At 38.3% G+C, this 22,332-nt stretch overlaps 1 protein-coding gene across 1 annotated transcript in view; it reads right to left on the bottom strand.

The window, feature by feature from the left end:
• ptprt (protein tyrosine phosphatase receptor type T) overlaps window positions 1–22,332 on the bottom strand; it is a 308,462-nt gene that overhangs the window by 124,131 nt on the left and 161,999 nt on the right. Inside the window, exons 12-14 of the mRNA XM_013908559.1 lie at window positions 13,213–13,414; window positions 9,463–9,565; window positions 5,035–5,311 (exon numbers count right to left, since the gene is read on the bottom strand). Of these exons, the coding sequence (XP_013764013.1) occupies window positions 5,035–5,311; window positions 9,463–9,565; window positions 13,213–13,414 (582 nt within the window). The remainder of the gene's footprint in view (window positions 1–5,034; window positions 5,312–9,462; window positions 9,566–13,212; window positions 13,415–22,332) is intronic.

Genomic DNA, 22,332 nt, shown 5'->3' with positions numbered 1-22,332 from the left:
AGAGTTTGCACCTTGGGTCCGCAGACAAGGGGCAGTAAAAGCATAAGACGAAGCATAAAAAATAACCATCCAAAAACGCTACTTCTAAGGCTTCAAAAGTCAATGGGTGACATCCTGGGGGTTTCAAACATCGTTTTTTTAACTGTCTGATTAGGCCTAAAAAGTAACAAATGTTTCAAAATACTTTCTTTCATATGCCTACTCCTCTAAGAGTGAAATGTATCATATGAATGGACACAGTTGGAATACGATCAGTTTCATGAGGACCAATGAATTGTGTTTCTTTATAAACTGACCCTATTGTACCCATTTATGGTCCATTTAGAGGCGTGGTTGTTTTGGATTCACAGTCACTGTGAACAGAAACACGGCCTCCACTTGGCTCATGCTAATGGACTAAGCCTCAGGGGGTTATAAGAAGCGAAGCTAATAAATATAAGGATTTATTGCCCTGACTCTATACAGAGCATTTGGAGACCAGAAGGGGGTTGAGGTGTTTACAATGGAACACAGCATTCATTTCTGTGTGTAGTAGTTAACGTTGTAGAGCCTGACAGGAATACTAAAAGTGCAAGAGAGATGCAGCTGCTGTGTGGGTGAGCTCTCTCTCCATCCATCTATCGTTCCATCTTTGCCAGTCTTTTCCTCTCCTTTTTTCCCCAATTCAATCACAGTTGGTTGGCTCAGTGTTCTAACCGACTGGTAGGATTTTCAATCATGTATGTTTTTTCTGTGACTTCTGGATACTGTGATTAGCTCTTGGAGTTCCCAGGCAACCCCATGTAGCCAGGGTAACAACTTAAAAAAAATAAAAATAATGTTACCCTGTCTTTGACACTTTGTTTCTTTTTCCTGAAGCTCATTCTTTTACCAAAAACTCTTGATACTCAGACGAGCAGGCAAACACATGGGCATGAACTGCTCATGCACAGTATATGCTTCCATTGTTTAATTTGAAAAATGACTGTTTAATGAATAGAATCTTAATAAGTCTATCACAAATGCAAACTTAGACATATGTACGTGCAAAAATTCCTACACACTTACCCACAAGCCAAACGTACGAAAGTGTGTGAGCCTTAGTCATACACCAGCACACAGAAAAAATGCATTTAGGGATTTCTGAGTCATCTGAGTGCATCTTGATTGACACTGACTGTCAGTTGGTAAAATCTTCCTCTGTCTCTCTCCTACACTCTCCAAAAACTGCACTCTGAGGCTTGCTTGGTGCGTGTGCGTGTGTGACGTTGATTGTCAGAGCATCTTGGCCAACCCCTGAGGCTTTTTACTTGTCAAGAAAGGTGTCTGGCTGCATTTCTCACACTGCAGAAGGGCATGTTTTTCCATGTTTGTCACACTTTCCTTTTGTTTTGTGCCATTTCCCACCCCATTTCTCCTTGCATTCTACTTCCTCCTCCTTTACCATTTTCTTCAAATACTTCCACCTTCCCTGACTCCAGAATCTCCAAAATCCTTCACCTCCTTTTGTCCTCCCATGAATTTCTTCCAAATTTCCCATCCTGTTTTTTATCCATTTTATCCACGGATCATTTTATGTATGTTGACAAGTAAATCTTGGTTAGACTTTTCTCAGTCGCCCTTCTTTAAACCTATTACTTCAGGTAGCTCTGTGTATATTATCTTTCAGACACATTTAATCTTTTTTCAGACTTTTGTCCTGCTTCTATATTAAAAAATTAACAACACTAGGTGTGATCTTTCAACCTTTCTAAACCTCTCCTTAATCTCTTTAGTTACTTTTCATTTGCAACTAGAAACTTTAATATATTGTTGGTTGTTATTTGCTCAGAGGCAACGTGCATACTCAATTAATAAAATACCCCACTTAAGGATTTCATTTGGGTCACAGGGAGGTGATCAAAATGGATAACCGTGCTCACATTCTCGTTTCTGCTTGTGTACATCTTTAAAAAGAAAACTTGGTTAAGTATAGATTGCGGTTTTGGTTAAATGCTAATGAACACACTGGGTCAAAAGTATTTTTTTCCAGTAACCAAACTCATGACAGTTCCGCTCATATCAGTTTTTATCTTTATTGACTTCCATCTTTGCCTCTAGTATTATATCTTGTTTAATGTCTCTTTTACTCTTTTTAGATTGCTATTACCCCTCCCACAATTCTCTCTCTTTCCCTACTCCCAAACCACTCTTGCTCTTACTTCTCTTACTTATTGCCCTAGGCATTTATTCTTGTGTGTGTGTATGGGTGGGTGGGCGACGCGTGTGCTCGTGTGGCAACGCACAACATGGAGACGTCGAGATTGCCTAGTAGCTTTAGTGTGCAGAGCTAACTGGCACAGTGACAGGAGATGAGAGACTGGCATCAGACTGATGTTACCTCTGGGAGAATCAAGCCCAAAAGAAAGCAGGGAAACAGGTGGTTGCTGAAGAGAAGGAGGAAAAGCAGTGGGGATAAGGGGGTGAGCAACAGATTAGCATGAAGGGTTAAATCAGAGAAAACATTTGTCATAAGCATAGAGGAAGTCAGATGGAGATGGAGAGAATTTAGGAAAGGGAGGTAGAAGATTAAAAAAAGAATTTGATTGTTTTTATTAGATGAAAGAGAAAAAAACAGCAGTGAGCAATGAAGAGATGGAGAGTGGGTGGATTGAGAGAACAATTTCTTCTAAATGTCCTAGAGATATGGTAGAAAAAAAAGAAGGAAAACGATTGCGGATAGACATTCTCCTTGATAGACAGGTGGAGCTCAGAGGGGGAGAAAAAAGTAGTAGGATTATCCAAGGCAGGCAGAGAATGAGAAACAGACTTTCATCCATGGGATCAAACTACGACAAATGAGCCAAGTCCTCTAAAATGTAAATGAGGAGTTTCTTTCCAATATGAGACATCTACTGCTGCAGAAAAAAAGTGACACCTACACTACGAAATGACTGACAGCAAAGAAATTAAACAAATCACAGGACTTTGTGAGGACTACAGATAACTTAAATCCTTGATTGACAAACTATCACTTTCACATATTATTACTAAATGCAATTTACAGAATACATTAAATAAATACTGACTGTCTTCTTTCTGCACCAATGTGGCTCTGCAGTCATTTCAGAGCGGATGAAAATGTCCACAGTGAATCTGCTGGCTAGATCTGAGTAGCAAGCATGGCTCCAAAAAAAAAAACAACTGACTCAAGACCTGGATTTTTGTGTGTGTGTGTGATGTCTGTCTGCACATGACCCTGTGTGCGTGGGTGTGTGAGAAAGGTGATGTGCCCTTCAAAAAGTCCAGTTGTGTTCAACCTATTTTCATTCACCATGTTCAGGAGTCCTGTGTCCTATATGTAATGTATGTTGTGGAACAATATGATTACTCTTGCCACTTTAGGATTTCACTATTATCCACATTAATAATTATCTTTGGAGGTTTTGACTCCTTGATTTTACTCACCTCAGATCCCTGAAATATACTGTATGTAACCCTGGTTAGTTAAAAAGAGACTGTTGCACAGCAATGCAGTCACAAAATATCAAAGATTTGTGCCTGAAATTAAAATGTTTTAATTCAATAAATTTTTAATTGTATGATGCCAAATCACAACAAAAGTCGACTCATGTATTATATAGTGTATGTAGTAATGTAGTAATAACGACTGACTTTTCCTTTTGACATGTAATTCAAATGGTTTGATCAGACTGCAGTAAAGTCCATCATTTTAAATCTTACTTATTTAACATTTATCTGACATTTTTCTGTCTGGGAAAGTAAAATCGATAGACCACCCTGGTTGTTGCAATCACTTGAAATTTAAAAGAGAAGTATAATCAGGTAAAAAACAAAAAAATCATGCTTTATGAACACGTGTCTATTTCTATGCCTGATTTCCTTATCAAATCATCTTGTTTAAAGCGACTACACAGGTGCGCTTGCATTTTTATTTCCGTTTTAACCACTAAGCACCCACACAATGCCCCAATTCATCATCTAAACAAACCTGAAACTGATTGGATTGACTGAAATCCAATCAAATAAGGAACTCTGATTTGACTGGATTTGGGGTCTGTACATACAGGTGTGCAAAGCACACACGATACACAAAAGTGGGGCACACGAGCGAGTATTTACACTTTTAAATGAATACTCATCTGCTCACAGTCACACTTGTTCAGTCATGCAAGAATTCCCCCCCTACACACACCCGCTTGCACACAGCCTTTCTCCATATGACTGCATTGTGGGAAATCTGCTTTCTGGAGGAGGATATTACATCACAACAGTCAGCCAGCTCACCCGGCTTCGCTCTCCAAACTGAGTTACCGTGGTTACGGCGTTGGAAAATTAAAATAACCCCCACAGGAGTTCAGAGTATTATGGAAATTCAAAAGCCAAGTTGAAGTTGTGAATGAGTTATGAGAAGGACACGGGTGGCGGGAGGTGGGCGAGGTGTTGTTGTATTCGCAGACAGTATAATTACCAGACAAAAAGGGCAGCAAACAGACATCAACAGCTGAATGCTAGGAGTGGGGATTCCCAGAGGGAGTTGTAATTGTGTTCTTTTATATTAATTATTTATTTATTCTGATAAGCAAACACATAACCTTCAGTATATTAAACTACAGGCTTGAGAAGTCACGCAAGACGCCCATAACATAATGTATTCTAACTTCAATCACTTGCTGTCACATTAATGACTTAGGAACAGAATTGTTGGCCCTTTTTTTAAATAATCTGCTGAGATTGAGAAACAATATTTTTGTTTTTACTTTTGCTTTTGCTTGCCAAAGAATGGTTTTAAAGTTGCTGTTTTTTAAAATTATATTTATGACAAATAAAAATAAGATAATCCTGGTAAAGCTTCATATCAAATTTGTTACACCATGTGTTGTGCACCTCAAAAGTCACTATTATTCCCGTTATTAATGACATGACAATAAACCCACAATGTAAACTAATCTAATTTGTCTAATTACTTTTAAATTAAATCTAATATGGCCAAATGGGAAATATGAACATGCCACTTCTTGTTACAATGGGTACTTCTGGAGAGTTGAGACTCACCCCATTGGCTCTGCTCATTGCCTGATAGTAGATGCTGTAGCTCTTGGCAGGTGACAGCGGAGGGTTCCAGAAACCACCATAGCTCTTGTTGTCCCCCACAGTGAAGGGCTGTACCACCGTGAGGCTGGACGGTGGTAATTCAGCAGCAATGTAATAGGGTGAGTCCAAGATGGAGGCATTGCGGAAGCTCACTGGGACAGAAAAACACTCGGGGGCTTCAGAAGCGGCACGGCGGGTCTTGGACTTGCGCACCTCCTTCACAACAAGCTGGTAGGAGCTGGAAAAATAAATGATGTCTTTAAAAGTAGTGTCTTATGTTGTTTACTGAAACAGGAACAAATCTACTTATCACTAGCTAAAGCAATACTTATGAGGAGATGGTTTACGTGGCAACGACGACAACCAGAGTTTTTGAAAAGAATAAAAAATTAATCACAATAAACTGACAATATTTCAACTGTTATTTGTCCAGTTAGTACAGTAGAGACAGACTTTGTTTTGAAATAGGGACATAACACATAAAACTGACAACTCTACTTCAACTTTACTATCCCCTGTAGCTCACAGAGTGCTTTAAATTCATTATTACAATGAAAGCATTAGCAGAAGAGGCCCGAGGTCTGCTATGAGGGGGAAAAAAATTCACAAAATCCCAAACTAACCATTAAAAAGGCGTATAATTTGTTATAAGGGTCACTTATTTCTGAACGACAGATATACTTTAGAAGCTAAACTTCAAACAAAGTTCCTGGCAAATCATTTCCTGTGCTGATTCAGCACCCCAGTACAGCTTAAAGGAAGAAAATACGTGTGTGTGTGTGTGTGTGTGTGTGTGTGTGTGTGTGTGTGTGTGTGTGTGTGTGTATAAGAGAACGGTGAGGGTAGAAATGAATGGATCTTTTTCAAAGTCCAAACGTGTCTCCTCTTGCCTTATATTCTTTATGTGTACATCAATAGCACGTGTGTGTGTGCATGCTCTCTAACAGGTGCGCATTTACCTGTATGTGCTTTGGCAGGTGTGCTTGTGCTTGTGTGTATTTTAACACATGTGTAGTGGGGTGTTTATATACTTGAATGAACATCTATCTTTGTGCAGTGGAGCTGCTTTCATGTGTATGTGTGTTTCCATTACACTCTGAGAGGCTTCATGAATGGCTGAGGGCTCCTTTAGCGGTCAGGACAAACGCAGCGGCCCTCCGCAATTACCTCCGTCCTCCACGCCAAGAACTCACTTCACAATTATACGCAATTAGGGAAATGTATGTTTCTGTGAAGGGGGCCGCGGCCAATTATCCCCTGTTCCCGTTTGGCAGCTTTCATAAAAGATAATTGCTGATGACCAAAGATGAGTCCCTCTCTCTCTCCCTTACTGTCACTCTCTTTGCTGTTTCTGCCTTTCTGGTAAAATATCCATTTCAAACTAATGGCTTTCAGAGGCTGCACAAGGGATGAAGCAGGGGCCTAGCACAAGGAGCGGATAGGGAATTGTGTATGTGTGGGTCTGTGTCGAGCGCTTGGGAGCCCTTATATGTGTGTGTGTGCTTCTGTTGTAACTATCCATGTCTTTGAATACATATCCATAAGTGTGTGTATGTGTGTTATTGTACCTTTACTCTGATTGTGAGATGTTACACCTTTACAGCTTGAACATTTAGAGTAAGGGGATTTTCTGAGACTGGTGGATGGCTGTGTGATTATTAGGCAACATAAAGCGAGTGAATTCGAAAAGTGAAGAAATCACTGTGTGTGTGTGTGTGTATGTGTGTTCTTTGGGGGTTTTTTGTTTGTTTTTTTCCTCAAATAGACAGCTGTTACTATCACTGGTAAAACTTGGTTTTAAGCTTTAAAGTTGAAGTTTACAGTTAAGGCTTGAAATAAATATATCTCATCAGTACCAATGAAAAGTTTGTTCAGACCTTCCACTGGTACTGTATACTTCTAGAAAGTGTTTTGCTGAGGCTTGCAGACATGTTTTTTGTTATGCACTCTGATCAATGGAGCATGTATGTATGAATATATTTGCAAGTAAAACTGAGAGATTTTTGAGAGTTATTTTCTTCATGTTCCTGTTTTGGAGCAACTATATTATGTGGATGTCATTTTGTGTCACACTGAAGTAATATTCCTTCCAGCCAAGCCACTCTATCATGGCAACACCACCCACCAATGTCAGTGGTTTTGCACAGCAGGACAATGCACTGTTCACTTTGCCAAATCTCATCAAGACATGTTGAAGAAATGTAACAGAATCCATGATGCTTAGCCAACCTCGAGACTCAGGATGCCCGAGAACAAGCCAGATCCATAGAAGTCTAAATCTTAACCTGCTGGGCTCAAATAATCTGTAATGTGCTACTGTCATATACCACAGGACAACCTCAGAGATTCCATGACAGGCCCAGCAGCTGTTTTAGCAGCATGAAGGAGACCTACACAATATTAAGCACTGGATTTTAATCAACTGGTACATATCTGCACTGACAGTCACTGTAAAGATTTACAATGGTTTCCGCTTGTATGCATTTATGTGAAAGTGAACTTGTAGGCACCTGAGCATGCAGCCTGATGTGTGTGTCTTATGAGTGTGTGTCTCAACAGCTGCTTCTCTTTACAGAGCCTTTTCGAGAAAAAAAAAAACTTATCTAACCGCCTAAATGTCAGATGCTCTGATCTGCAGGATGAATAAGAAAACAATTGCAGCAAAAACATTTGTGTGCACATTAACAAACAGATGCCTTTTTTTCCTGCTTCCACACGTACATCTGTTGGCACTTAAAATATGTAATACTTGCACCAAACACACATAATAAGCAAACACATTAATGGGCTTTTCTCTAGTTGATAAACACATGAAGATGGTAGCGATGAGGGTGCGGCCTAATTCAACATGAGATATATTTGCCATCTGCGGGTGATTAATGATGAGATATGATAAGGGATTTACAAAAATTAATGCTAAACCACTGACCTACACTCACATTTCACAAATCCATTTCCCAAAGTCTAAATTGAAGTGATATATATTCTCCACACAGCATTGTCGAAGCTCTATTTCCCTAAAGGCGAGCGAGAATAATGTTCTCCCCTGCACCAATTAAATGGATGAGATCACATGTTCAAAGTGAACTTTTAATTAAAAACATGCTGGCTGAAAAAATGAGAAAAAGAAAAGAAATAAATTAGCTGGGTGCCTTCACTCGCTGCTTTGTTTTGAAGTGAATACAGTGGACTGGTGACTGGGAAAATAAAACCTGTGTGTGCCTGATAAAAGCATTCTAAGGGATTTTACAGAACATGCAAATACAATCTATTTATTGGAGAAGTCATTTGCAAAGATGTTCTTGCACCACAAACGTTGTGATTTCTCCGGTTGCTAGACAAGCCGCACAATCTGCTGCTGACCATGGCAACCTACTAGAGACCAAAGCAATCAAAAGATTTTTGATTGGATACCTCTTTGCAACCAATGACCAGTGACTGTCAGCAACCTCCAGCAACCACTGCAGCATTCACTCTTCCTTAGTGATCAGCAGGTGCCACTGGTCTGTCTGAATGAGGCTCATATAGTCAATTTCACTGACAGTTAGCAACTTGCAGCCACCAGATTACACACTTTTTCCCTTGTGTCTCATGGTTGCCACTGACTGGTCACAAGGCCTGTTTATCCGGGGCCTTAAGAGACATGTGGGTGCTATTTGTCCTGTTTGGCTTTTTGTTGAATGTTGATAAAACTAAGAATTACCATTAATTATATTTTGTGTTAAATGTGTCTTTTAGTTAACCAAAACTGGTAGTGTCAGCAAATTACAGACACACTTTGTGAGCCAAGCTAAAAACCCACTCCAAGTGTTAGTTTATGCTGAGGCTTTTTTCTTTTATACTGTTTAGTCCTTGTTTTCGCATGTATGGTATAAATGAATAACACTATCAATATCTATGTATACGACTATGAATACGGTGTTTTCTGTACAATATGCTCAATAAAATCCAAATTTCCATTTCCTTATGTTAAGAATTTGATGGCTGAAACCTTAAATTAAAGCAAAGTCTCAAGTGACCAGCTAAAGTATCAGACACTTGGGCCTGCAATGTCCAGTAGAAGTTGCAATTCCACTAGTGAATAGCCAAAAAGTTACAAAAATCAAAATGAGTAATGGCAAAATGTTTCACTGACAAATTTAAAAAAATATATCATTCTCTGAATTCCTTTGCATACAAATTAGACTTATATGTGTGAGTAACTGCAATGGCTCTAAAAGGGCCCTGAAGGAAGACCAAAAGAACATGGATGGAAAAAAGTAGGGGGGGTAATGAAAAGGAGGTAGATGGGATGCTGGGAGGAAAAATGTGAGTAGGACAGCAGAGGATAGTAAAAGAAACTCTATGAAAAAGAAACTAAAATTTTGTTAAGGAACGTTAAGAAATTACCTGATAGGTGCTCCGCGGGACTGGGCAGGTTTCAGCAGGATAGTGATGGTTGTCTCGGTCTCATTAAGTGGAGACTCTGACTCATACTCTGGCATCATGGGGGCTGAAAAGGTTTAACAAATTTAAATTTTAAAACAGGTTACCGTACACGGACAATTTTATTGGCCAGCATAATTTAAAAAGCTTTGGGTTGTGGTCAGTCATTTGGTAGAGCACATTTTGAGTCCTTATACCTTTCTTAAAAAGACACTGAAATTAAGTTAACCTGTTTGAGCCATGTCATAGTTTTGTTATTCTCAGAAAAAAAACCCACCGGATGTTAATCTGTCTTGAAATGAAAGACCTTTTTATTTAGCTGCCCTCCAGGAAGCCTTTAATGAAAATAATTAAGTAGCATGACAAGTTCAAAATAAGACAGTTTTATAAGGTTTAAATAATTTTCTAAAAACATGGCTGATTTGGCCCTTCGTGGTAAAAGTTGTGACCTGAAGCTAATGCAACTCAAAATGTCTCGTTACAAAACAAATGAAAACTTTTCTGATCATTGGTGTTTATATAACACTTTTATTTATCTATCAGATGAAATTAAGGCTAAAACAATTTCACAAGTATAAATATAGTAAATGTCTAGAACAAAATATGCAGATTTATTAGCATTGTACGTGAATTCTGGTAACTTTAACATACTATACATTAGTATACTGACATTTTACATGAATTGTAACAGTACATGGTTTTTGTTTTGGACTGTAAAACTTTATGTGACAAGGCCAAAGCAATCATGCAATCTGATGCCTGTGGGATCATGTCTCTTTGGACTGTCAAACAATGGAGCAAAGAGGTCCACACAAAGATACATGTGCTTTGCCCATCAACGATTCACGCCCAGAGCCAGCACATAGGAGGTACAGTTCTTACACATGATGAATAAAATATGAGATCTTTTAAAAACTGTAAATATGATAAATGTCAAGAAAAAAGTACAAGGATGTGTAATTCTACTATACTGACATATATTTGTATACCGAGATGTTACAAGCATTGTGACAGTGCATGATTTGTCATTTTTGGGTTTTTCTTCCTGTTTAATAAATAATAGACGGAGCATCTAACTTTATGGGGCAAGGCCATGCCTGTGGGTTCATTCCTCTTTCGACTATTGAACATTGGAACAATGATGCCCACACAAAGACAGATGACCTTTGCCCTTGACTCATTCATGCCTGCAGTGAACATATTGGAGACACTGATCTTTGTAGCATGCTCATACACATGTACAAGACCCTAGCAAAGAAGATATATCCCTGTTTGGATATATCTTTGACCTATGCATCCCAGACTGATGGATTGTCTGTACGAGAGACTGTGCCCTATTGAACAAGAAACCAATATCTCAAAAGGGTTTGACTGCAATTTGAAACAAGTGAACATGCTAGCTGACCAACAATCATCCTCCTTCTAATGACACATGTTTTAGAAATAGCGATACATCCCAAAACCAATCCCAAAAGTAACTCTGTACAAAGGGTTTATAAAGGTATAAAATCACAGAAATACAATATGTTTCTTGACTTACATGCACACCAACAGTGCTTTGCAAGATACTACCAGAAAGGCATTCTAGTACCTTTGTGGTAGTATACAAATACTTTTTTTTTTTATGGTCTCGCCTTTAAAGGGTTAATGTAACTATTAAATGTAACTTGAATAAAAAAAGACGTCTAAAAAAACCCAACCTTTGAGGTCTACTTCTTCGTCACTGACAAAGACAGACGTGCATATGGCAAAGCTATGTTTCCTCTGAGTCAACAATGGAAGAAAAAACGCACCCTCCCATGTGTATGTCGAATCCCTGATTTAAAACATGTAAATGCTAAATTGCTATGAAATGTTCTGTTTTTTTAACATCACAGTATATCTCAACCAGAATGACATTATCAGGATGTATAAAGGTAAAGAAGAAGTAGATGTAAGCTTCACCGCCGAGGGCTTCACAGCTATTCTATTACACTCAAATTTTAATTTCACATCTGTCATGCCCTCATACTGGAGGTGCAGCATATAAATGTCTGAGTAGAACATCAGCACTTTTTTCCCTGATTGGTATGGCATTCAGGTTATTAGCATGAATCCTACCCCCGCCACTCTGTCCATCCATCTCTATGTGTCTGCAGCATTTAATTTAAATCTCTACATCATGTAGCTCCTGAACGAGATAATAAAGATTGGTGATGGCGTGACATTTGAAAGAAGACACATCTGTTATGTGTGGAGGCACCACATTTCCTTTTTGTTCCTCTTGGCAATGTGTTGTTAAGTTTTGAAAGGATGATGGAAGAACAGAGGCTCGGTGGAAAGGTCACACTAAAAATCACTGTAGGTGTTGACAGATAAGACAACACTTAAAACATACTGTTAACACATTACGCATTCATCTTCTAGATCAGTCAGGACTTCATCGTGTACAGCAGCACTGTGACAAGGATTCAGTGGTATATTCGCATTTGACTTTAAGCCACGAACCCACATTTTGGGGTTTTTTTATATTATAGGGAATAGAAGTGACGTGTATACTGTCAACACATGGTAGCGTATATTGTAGTTTACTGTATTATTGTTGGGTTGTATTATTGTAGGGTTTTTACTGTACAATATAAAGAGCTTAAAGCAACTGCTGTTGTGATTTGGCGCTATATCAATAAAACCGAATGGAATTGAACTAAGTTGAATAGTGTCGTTAACAGAAAACAATTTCAGGCCACATTTTTTATAAACCACACTGCTTTTTTTAGTAAAAGAGTGGACACTTGTTGTGGCACTTAACAGACTCCAGGACTGAATACAGATAAGTGAAGTGGTTTGAATACAGAGCCTCTTTTGAAACAAAGTGAAAGCACAAGATCTATGTATGCTAGTCAACTATGTAATGAGACTGACAAATGTGGAAGTGACAAGCTTTCAGTAAAATACCGAGTGGTTTATATTTCTAAATGTTCATATTTTACTCTGCAGCTTTTGTATTCATTCCTAAATTAAAATTATTCTCAGTAATGCGATACTTATTCAGAGTTCCTTCTCTATAAAGTTGACTTGTAGCCATAAGAGTTTATCGGTTTAGCACAAACTTACAGGGAGTGTCTCCTCAGAGCTTTCTGTTTTCTTTTGTTTTTTCAAAGGTCACAACTGCCTCAATGAGGTCTAATTAGCTAAACAAACAAACCACAAAGGAGAGACAATCCAGTAAAAGATTTGTAAAGGGCTTACAGGAGAATTGTTGGGAAAAAAAAGGCAAAATGTGAAATCAGAAAGGCACACAGAGAGATTTAGATAACAAAGAATGAGCTGAAGGGTTTTATTTAGCATCAGTCATTCTGTCATTTGGGCATCACAGCATAGCCTTCTCTAAACAGTTGAAATGATAATGTTCTCTCATTCAAGAATAAAGAGCTGTATTAACATATGAGGGCACTTCACAATTCTTGCCACAAAAGTTGATTGTTTTTCCTTTTTTTGTGCAGCGACTGACATTTTCTGTGGACCAAGGCTGGTGACACAAACAGGGGGATACAAAGCCAGATGGGAGAACAACCAAATGGTCATTCAGACAAAGAGAGACACAAATTAAAACGCTTATTTATAGTGCAACTGACTGACATGTCAGCACACAGGCTGTCTAATAAACACGCTTTTACTGTCTGTATGTGGTATTAATGTTTTAAGAAGCAAATAACACCTAACAGTATTGTTTACCTGCAATCTTGGTGGTTATGCGGGTAGTGACAGGCGGACCAAAGCCCTTGTTTGTAGATGCTTTAAGGGTGAAGAAGTAGGTGGTTCCCGGGTACAGCCCAACAAACAGATGGTGGGTCTCATTCCTCTGCTTGAAAACTTGTCCCCGCTGGGTTGTCAGATCAGCACTGGGGTCCAAGGAGCTCAGTGCCTTATAGGTAATCTAGAGGTAGATGGGAAAATTTTACATTTAAATGCACTTACATAATTCAGCTTTATTTATTCATCTGTTTACATTTGTTTCACTCACGCAATTTAAATAAACAAGTGATAGCTCATTTAATTTTAACATGACTGAAATATCTTTTATTTATTTATTTTTTAAAGGAAGGAACAAGCAGGTTTGGTTTAACGTTGCACTTGAGGTTTTAGATATCAATTTGTTTAAACCAATTTTTGTAATGCTTGATTTCAATCAATAATATCTGTTTTCGTTTTTTTATCCATAAGTAGTTTGGTTCGGTTGAATAATGCTTCAAAATTTAAAAAGAACACATTTATGCGTTCATCTAATTGTACACGCAGGCATGCAACAGCATCCTTTGGATTCACTGATGTACAGCTGGTGTACAATTGGCTGTACAACCAACCAATAAAATGAAAAATGCTATAAATGCTGCATGGCCTGAGGGGAATTGCAATCAGTGATCTTTCTTTTGTCAACATGAATGTTCAATTTTCCCATTAGACATTTCATTTGATTTGATTCAATTTCAAAAATGCCAGCTTAAGTGCAGTCTTAGAGGGTAAAATATGTTATGGTATAAACAGTAATTTCAACCTGTAAAGAATATCAAAATAGACTGATTTTCTTTCTTCTATATTTTAATCTTCAAATCAGAAAAAAACAAAAAACAAAACAAAAGAAAGTAAGCTTTAAATTTGGAGTCACCGTCTTCCAAACACCTCCACTGACACATCTAAAAAATCCAGTAAATCAATCATCAGTTATTAAATTGTCTGCTAAATGCAGTACAAATCAATTTTTGGAGTTCAAGAGATGATGGCTCTTTACAATAGGTCTGTGTGTCTCTCCACGATCTCCACTTTGAGACTGGAACAAATTGAGCAAATTGACCCGTAACCATTAAACTGGCAGAAACACTAAAATAGTTCTTCTGTTAAAAGAACTGTCAATGTCTGTCGTGGTGTTGCTACTGGCAAGTTTCCACACTGTGAAACCATCAATGACTGCACACATGGGCACTCACAAACACGCACGATAAAACACAGGAGGACAGCTGTCATTGTGAATGACAGTCAGTACAAAAGATTATTGAGTGGTGGGAAAAAACACATTAAAAGCAAATCAACTCCAAACACATTTCAGCACTTTGTGGTTGTGTGTAAGTGCTTGTCCGAGTACATATCTGTTTGTCCTTTAGCCACAAAGTGTGAAAAAACGTACTGGATAAAGTGTGAAAGTGAAAACAAAGAGGCAGGTAGAGCAGGAGACTGAACCAGAGAGACAGAAACAACAAAACGAGTGAGCCATAAGTCTTTTGCCAACTTGCAGAGCTACCTCACCTAGAAAGGCTCCTGTTTCCTTTTAGTCGTCTTCTAATTTTTCAATTTCATGACCAAATGCTCTGTAAAGGCAAACACGGCCAACCCCAAATTCTCAAAGGAAAACTTTCCCACCACCATTAGTGCATCACAGCATCATAGCATCATAGCTATGGCTACAAAAACAGAAAAAGATCACATCACTAAATGTCTAAATGACTCACATCAACTGAAAAGTTACCAAATACATTAACTAACAAGGAGAAAGATCCTTAAGAGATGCATAATACACAGAAATAACTGAGTAAGAATAAAAACATTTTGAGGGAGACAGGGGGAAAAAACAACAGAACTGTTCTGGAGGAACAACATGACTATGACCTCTCCAGTTTGCATTCAGGACTAAAGACAATATGTCATATTTCAGAATGAAGAGCACAGAATGACACAAAGGGGTTATAAGGTAAGGTGGAAAAGAAAGAAAAAGGTGGACAAACAAACTGAAAACAGCATAAAGTTTTGGAACAGAAATGCAATGAATAGATGATAGGCTAATTTAGACACATTTGCGCAATCAAACAGTGATGATTATGGATTCCAGGAAGGGTTTTAATTTAATGTATTGATAATCTTTAGCACCATTACTCTCAATTTAAAATGAGAATACTGCATTGATATACACTCAAAGCAGATTAGTGGGAGTGAGTAAAAAAGAAGACAACGAGGAAAATAATAACGGTGATAAAGAGGAAGATAAAAACAAGACTGAACAAGAATGAATAAGGAAAAGAAAGCAAGGACATGAAAAGAAACAAGTGATGTGGATAGACAAAAAGGGAAAATGGGTAGCTTCGAGTGTGCATGGGAGTGTGTTAGAGTGAAATAGCACATTTGTTGGAGGACGAATTCAGGAATTCAAAATCATGGACGTTGGGTGGTCCACGTCAGCCCATTAACAGTCAAATCAAAGGCATTGATAGCTGGGTGCATCACTTCAACTAGGCCCCAGGCTGTAGTACTGATGTGTGAATACGTGACTTTGGATGGATGTGCTGGAGCAAATACAAATGCAAAGAGTGAGGACATACGACAGGACAGAGCAGAAGAAAGGAAAGACGCAAAGTAAGGGAGACCATGGCTATATATATATATACATACATACATATATATCACTGACTTTCAGCTTGTTTGTGGATATATGACCGACTTTAATTATTAAACATTCGCACAAAAATAAGTGACGTCATATTCAGTACTTTTGACAGTTCACTCTTTGGCCGCTCCATCTTATTAGGGAAATTCCACATACATAAATGTGATTTTCAAAACTCAACCCCATCATTTAATTTGTTTTTGACTGAAATTGAATATTACTTAAACTCTCTTAAATTAACTTCCAATAAAAAAGGTTTATCATTGATTTAAATTCATTCAGAAATGTTTAACGAATGAGCTGTCACAACTTTCAAGTACAAAGTTGTTATGAAGTCTGTCACATTCCCCCCCCTTTTTTTCTTTTTTTATCCTTTATTTATCCTTCTTATTTCATTGTACTGTATATTGTTACTCTTATTTGCCTTGTATGTCTACTGTACAAACTGAACTGGAATGACTGACTGTTCGCTTTATAAGTTCAATAAAGTTTGGAAAAAAAAAAAAACCTCTTCGGCCGCTCCCTTCTGCCGTATTTTGCGGCAAAATTCTCCACACCCACCACCGCGCTATGAATTGTGGGATATATGGGGCCACGAAGTGTGCACCGGACCACGCTTAATATTTGGGGAAATCGACGGCACATTTGGAGTATGCATTTGAAGCACACTTCGAATTGGGACAGCCGTCGGCACGTGGCGTTGACGTAACCGCACTTGAATTGCGTACTTCAAGCGTGCAGACCCTGAATTGGGACACAGCCCATGTAAATATGTGAGAAAATAGAATGGCTGCCCCAGACTCGGACATATGATGGTGCAGAAGCTACAGTACATTCATGTTATTAATAAGCAGAAAAAAAGATTCATAATTAGTTTGAGCTCATTTGGGATTGCCACTGCCACTGCCCCCTAGTGAAAAGCTGTTCCATGAATGAATGTTCCCATTATGTTCAGTAGCTCTTTGCTTCTATTGTGAATTTAATGCGAGACTGAAACTCTACCTTGTCTAGATATTTGGAGGCCGCTGCTCTTTTCTGGCTAAAATCGAACTACCTCAAAACCCACCAAAGTTGAAACAAGAGCCTAAAGCCACAAACAATGCTTCTACCAGTCTTCCTTCTTTTTTTGTTTTTTCGTCAGTTTTATTGCCAGTGACCTGAGATGGTAAAATGATAAGAAGTTTTCTCCTCCACTTTCCCGACACATTACTCCCCTGCTACAAACCAGACAGATGACTAAAGTGCCTCTCAGATTGAGGAACCTGGGACAAAACCTTTAGCCAATAGAAGATAACAGTCTAAAACGCAGCAGAAAAAGCCTAGACAGAGCAGCAGCTTTGCCTTCAACAACCGGCTGACGTCTCCCAGGCCTGAAAGTTCGCCTGGCTGGCTGAATAAAACATGGTGAATCAATAGCTATTTATACAGGCTGGGACTTGGGGGCTGGAACAATAAAATATCATCTCTTTCATCTACGCTGCAGTTTTGGTTTGCACATCGATGGCTGTTATTTTATAAGTCATGAATGGCTCTCTATATTTTTATAGGCTTTATGCTCCATCTCTCTTTTTCTCTCATCTTACCCACTCACATTTCTTTCCATATTGAGCAGTAGACTCTTGCTTTCTCTCCGTCTTCTACCCTTTACAGGGTATTTCCTCTTTCTAGCCACTCTTTTCTTTTTCTCTTCCTCCCTTTTCTTCACAATTTCCTTGTTTTTCCTCATCTTTCTTCTCTCTCTCTCTCTCTTTCTCCCTTTATAGTTGATGTACTTGGAATTGGTAGAGCTATAAAGCTCAGGTTGTTTTATTGGCCAATGAAAAGGCAGGCGCGCAGCGGGGCAGTGCATCTTGGGTAATAGAGTGTGTGTCTTTGAGGGATAACTTACCAGAGGGAAGGCCGACATATGTGTGAGTTAGTGCATGATTGAATTAGTGGGTAGGAAAGGAGAAAGTGAGAATGGTAAATAGATGATGAAGTAGAAATGGAAGGAAATGATCAAAGGAACAGGAGAAGGGAAAAGTGAAAGGTGAGGAAAATAGAACAGGAACATATAAATAAGGGTAGGTTTTACATTGGTATCAGTTCCAGACTGATCAACATGGAAATATTGATAACTATAGTTCTGCTATCAGGATTTCTGAAAGATTTATTCTTTGTGACCTTTTCAAATTCCTAACTAACCCCAAATACTGATGAAGCTACCAGTGTAAACAGATTAACATTGAAATTACTGTGCATTTACATTCTGTGCTATACAGTCAGAGCAGAATGTTCGAAGCTGTGGGCTTACTATGCTACATTTACCAAAACCCAATTGTATGCAAGCTCTGGTAAACTTGAATGGCTCCGGTGCAAATGGGATTGGCTGGTAATATAACTGCCTCAATTTAGTCAGTTCAAGGAAACGCTTGTTATCATTATTCCACTAAGTCATATGCTCAGGTTAGACATCCCAATCAAGCTCATACACTTCATACCCGCTGCTTAAAGTTGGTCAATTGAGCTGTTTTAGGTTGCTAGCTAATCACTTACATAGCAATAACTGGCAATTGTTAGCCAAAGTTTGAACTCATCCAGATCTATGTGCTCGTGTTTACTACTTGTAAGAGATTACCACAGCTCTTTACCCAAGCGGCGCATTAGCAAATGTCCCTCTGGGTGCTAATAATTTGAGAATAACATTGTAATCTGTAGTCATAAGGAGCAGTATGGCTTTTTATTTATAAATACCCATCTTAATACTCTAAAGTGGGAAACACTCTTTTTAAACTGCTTATTAATTGTAGCTAAAGATTGTATGCTTTAAATATTTATTTATGAGTTTTTAACATTTGATATTACGTTTATATCACAAAGTAAAAAGTATTTTTTTACAACTTGTCACCAACTTGTCTAAAACCATTTAAAAGAGCATCTTATATTGAAATCACTCCCTGTAATTTTAGATTTGTGCAGGTGTTTGTGTGTCTGTGCACTGCATGGTAACATAATACTGTATTTATTTTGTCCAAACAAACACAGAAGACAACCGCTTGTGAATACTAAAAGTCATAACTTCCACCCAGAAGTCAAGCCTATTACAAACACACTGTGGGTGTATCTAGGTTCTTTATTATTTGTCACATGCTGTATGATGCCTCGCTGCAGCTTTTGGAATCACGGCCAAGGTTGATGAAAATAAAGGACGTTTATTGAAGAGCCTTTGTGTAATCTAGAATGCTATTTCTATTGAGTTTTGCTATTTTCCATTCTTGTTCTCTGTGCTCCTGTTTTTTTTTTTATTAGAGAACATGCAGTGTCTTCATTCTTCACCATCTTAGAGTCAGTGTTCTCTGTCCGGTTGAATTAAGAACAGACTATGTGAGGTATTTGCTCTTTCTGCTCCGGTTTATTTACTTTAATGGATTTTCACATCTCTGCTACAAGCATTTTGTATACATAAATAAACCTTGTATCCTTTAAGTATTTCATTTCTTTTTTTCCCTTTTGATATAGTCATGAACAATTCACTTGAACATTTCTGGTTTCTTCTAAACTGGTAAGCCTAGATCTACCTCCCCCCCTCCACTGCTTTGTTAGGACTTATTTATACAGATCCATGGATTGCAGCAGTAAAACTCTGTTTTATCTACACTGCAGCTTTACACATTAACAAACATTTTGATGGCACGCAATGCACCTGTTCTTGCCATTTGCTGATTCTTTTCTGTCGCTCGTAGGAGCTATGACGAAGGCAATGGCTCCATTTATTTGTCTGCTATAAATACTACCTTGTGGCCCTAGGAGGTGAAAGGCCACCTCCTGCATCTGTAAAGTGACACCTTTTACCAGCTTGACAAAATCACAGCTGGCCATTGTTCCGGGTTTCTTTTCCGCTCTCACTTCTGAGGTGAGAAGACTGCTCTTTACTGCTCTGACTTTACTGGCAGAGGCCGGATCTGACCTCTCCAAGCTCTCTGCCGTTTGCTCTGCAAATAGACACACCAAAATAAATTCTGATTGCAACAAGGCGACATCCCGCAGAAGATCCACCGTTAGCTGGTACCTACCACTAACCAAGTTAAAAGGTTGAAGTTAGTCACAGCAGAGCATGTTAGTGCAGAGTGTTTACTCAGATAACAAAGAGAACAAAGAGAACAAAGGCAATACAGCTTTCTGTGGGCTTGGACCTTAAAGGACAATGACTGAAGTGAATCACAACTCTTCCTTGCTTGGACCCAATCTATGAAGCCCTACCGATCAATGACTGAACCATAATTTTGACTTTTAAGATAACTTAACATACATGCAACAAACAGTTTCCATTCACTTAATTATAATCTGAAACATTAATTTCCAAGATACTGTCTAAAACCTTAGTCAGTGACCTTACTCCTGCAGTTCATGCAGGTCACAAAAAAAGCGTATTCAGGTGCCTCATTCCGTTAGCTGATGCTTGAACGTTAAGTAACAGTGTCTAATGGTTTGCGTGGAAATTCAGTATAATTTTAAAATTTGTTAAGAATGAATGAAGAAAGGAAAAAATATGTTTTAGTTTAAAAACAAATCTATCCCACACTTGGTGTTTGATCTCTAAAATTCAAAGAGGTTTGCTGAAATAGTAAAGCCTTCAAAACCTCTTCCAAGCTATACACCTTCTCAATGTGAAGTTATAACAAGAAAACATTTAATAGATTTCCCTATGGTTGTAATAGATTAACACTTTTTTAAAAAATTCTTTACGTCGTCTCCTTAGTGTGTAACTTGACACACCCTGCGTCAGTCTGAGAGTTAGGCTGCACCTATTGTTTTAAGATTCAGCATCTCTGCTTTTTGAAGTTTTCATTTGGGACCTTCATCTCCAGCTCATGACTTTATATTGTCAAGACATTCTGGGTCACTACACACACAGAAGCAATACAAATGCTAATACAAAGATAGACACACTACACACACACACACACACACACACACACACACAAAGATGTACAAATTCAAAGACTTATATAATCCACAAATGAATGCCTGCACACAGAGAGATGAACACATCCTAATATGTATGCATGAATAAAAAACACAAATGGGAATGAGATGTTTGCTGTTTTCCTTGTCCTATTTTTCAATTGTGCCCAAATAGATAAGCTAACTGGAGATAGAAATAGCTACAGACAATAGTCCGATAATATTTCCTAGCTGTGTTATCTCTATTTTTGTCACTGGCTCTTGATAACACAAGTGAGAGAGAGAAAGATAAGCGGAATAGACCAAGCTGAGGGCAAAATATAGCTTGATAAATCTTCCATCTAGCAGGTCTTACCGAGAACTATATGAGAGATAAACAGTAGACAAAAATAAAACATTAAATGACCTGAACTGTTAATCACTAAAAAGGTCTGGATGGCTTAATCGGGTTGCTCAATCAGTCAAGAGGCAGAAGGCAAGAGTGAAAAGTTCTGGGAGTATATAATTTAACACATGACAGGATACAAGAGCCTTGAAATGTTCTTTTATCCTCTCATTTGTCGACCAAAAGTTCACATGAAAATCAATACTACCAGCTCCACAAAAGTATCAAAGAGCAGAATTCTGTTCACTCTAGAAGAAGCAATCAGAGATGGAGCATTAAAATCAGCCAGTGGTGACAGTTTGACAGGAAACGGCCTGAATCGGCATCCCACTAATGCCTGTTTGACAGCCACACAGCAACTTCCCGCCAGCCAAGATAAGATAAGTGACAGAGCGAGCACTCTCCCTCTAGATGTTAATGTAGACAACAAACGCTTTTTCTGCTCTCATTCCTACATTAAAAATCATTTGCTGACACGATATTCACCACAGATTGACAGTGATTTATGACTGAAGTGTGAAATGTGTTGTGTGCTGTGCTATTTTTTTTAAACACCAGAAGTTTAACTGTGAAAAACAGTCTAGTGATAAGCTCATCATTTTTTTTCAAGTTTGGTTTTTCTTCTTTTGGATCGAAGGAGGGCAATTAATTTCCCCAAGGGGTCACATGAGAAACTAAGTGTGTGGATAAACTGAACTAAAATCATGTTTTTGACACATTGGGTTGTTCCAAGCTGACCTCAAATCTGTTCAGTTTTAATTTTGTCTCTTTATAAAATGCTACTTCTAATTACAATTAGGTAATGAAATGTACAATAGACATGATTATCACTGAGAGGGAATCTGTGTCTGGATTTGGCATATTACATCACTGAGAATGTTTGTTTACATATCAATTTAGATCCAAAGAGAACTAACATGTTGAGTGTTGGCAGGTCAGTAAAAATGTGACCTCACATTTGGCTTTAAAGAAACTACCACTGTCTCATGAATGTTTTCACCAGGCTTTACATTTCATGTGCAAACAGACCTTTGACAGTTGCAGTTTGGGATGTGGTTCATTCATTAATGCAGTCACATCAACAGCAAATGCA

This window comes from Pundamilia nyererei, unplaced genomic scaffold, assembly GCF_000239375.1.
Source record: "Pundamilia nyererei isolate P.nyererei 1_Seehausen unplaced genomic scaffold, PunNye1.0 scaffold00012, whole genome shotgun sequence".
Lineage (NCBI taxonomy): Eukaryota > Metazoa > Chordata > Actinopteri > Cichliformes > Cichlidae > Pundamilia > Pundamilia nyererei.
Note: the sequence above shows the minus strand (reverse complement) of the source record. Positions and strands in the feature narration are given on the sequence as shown.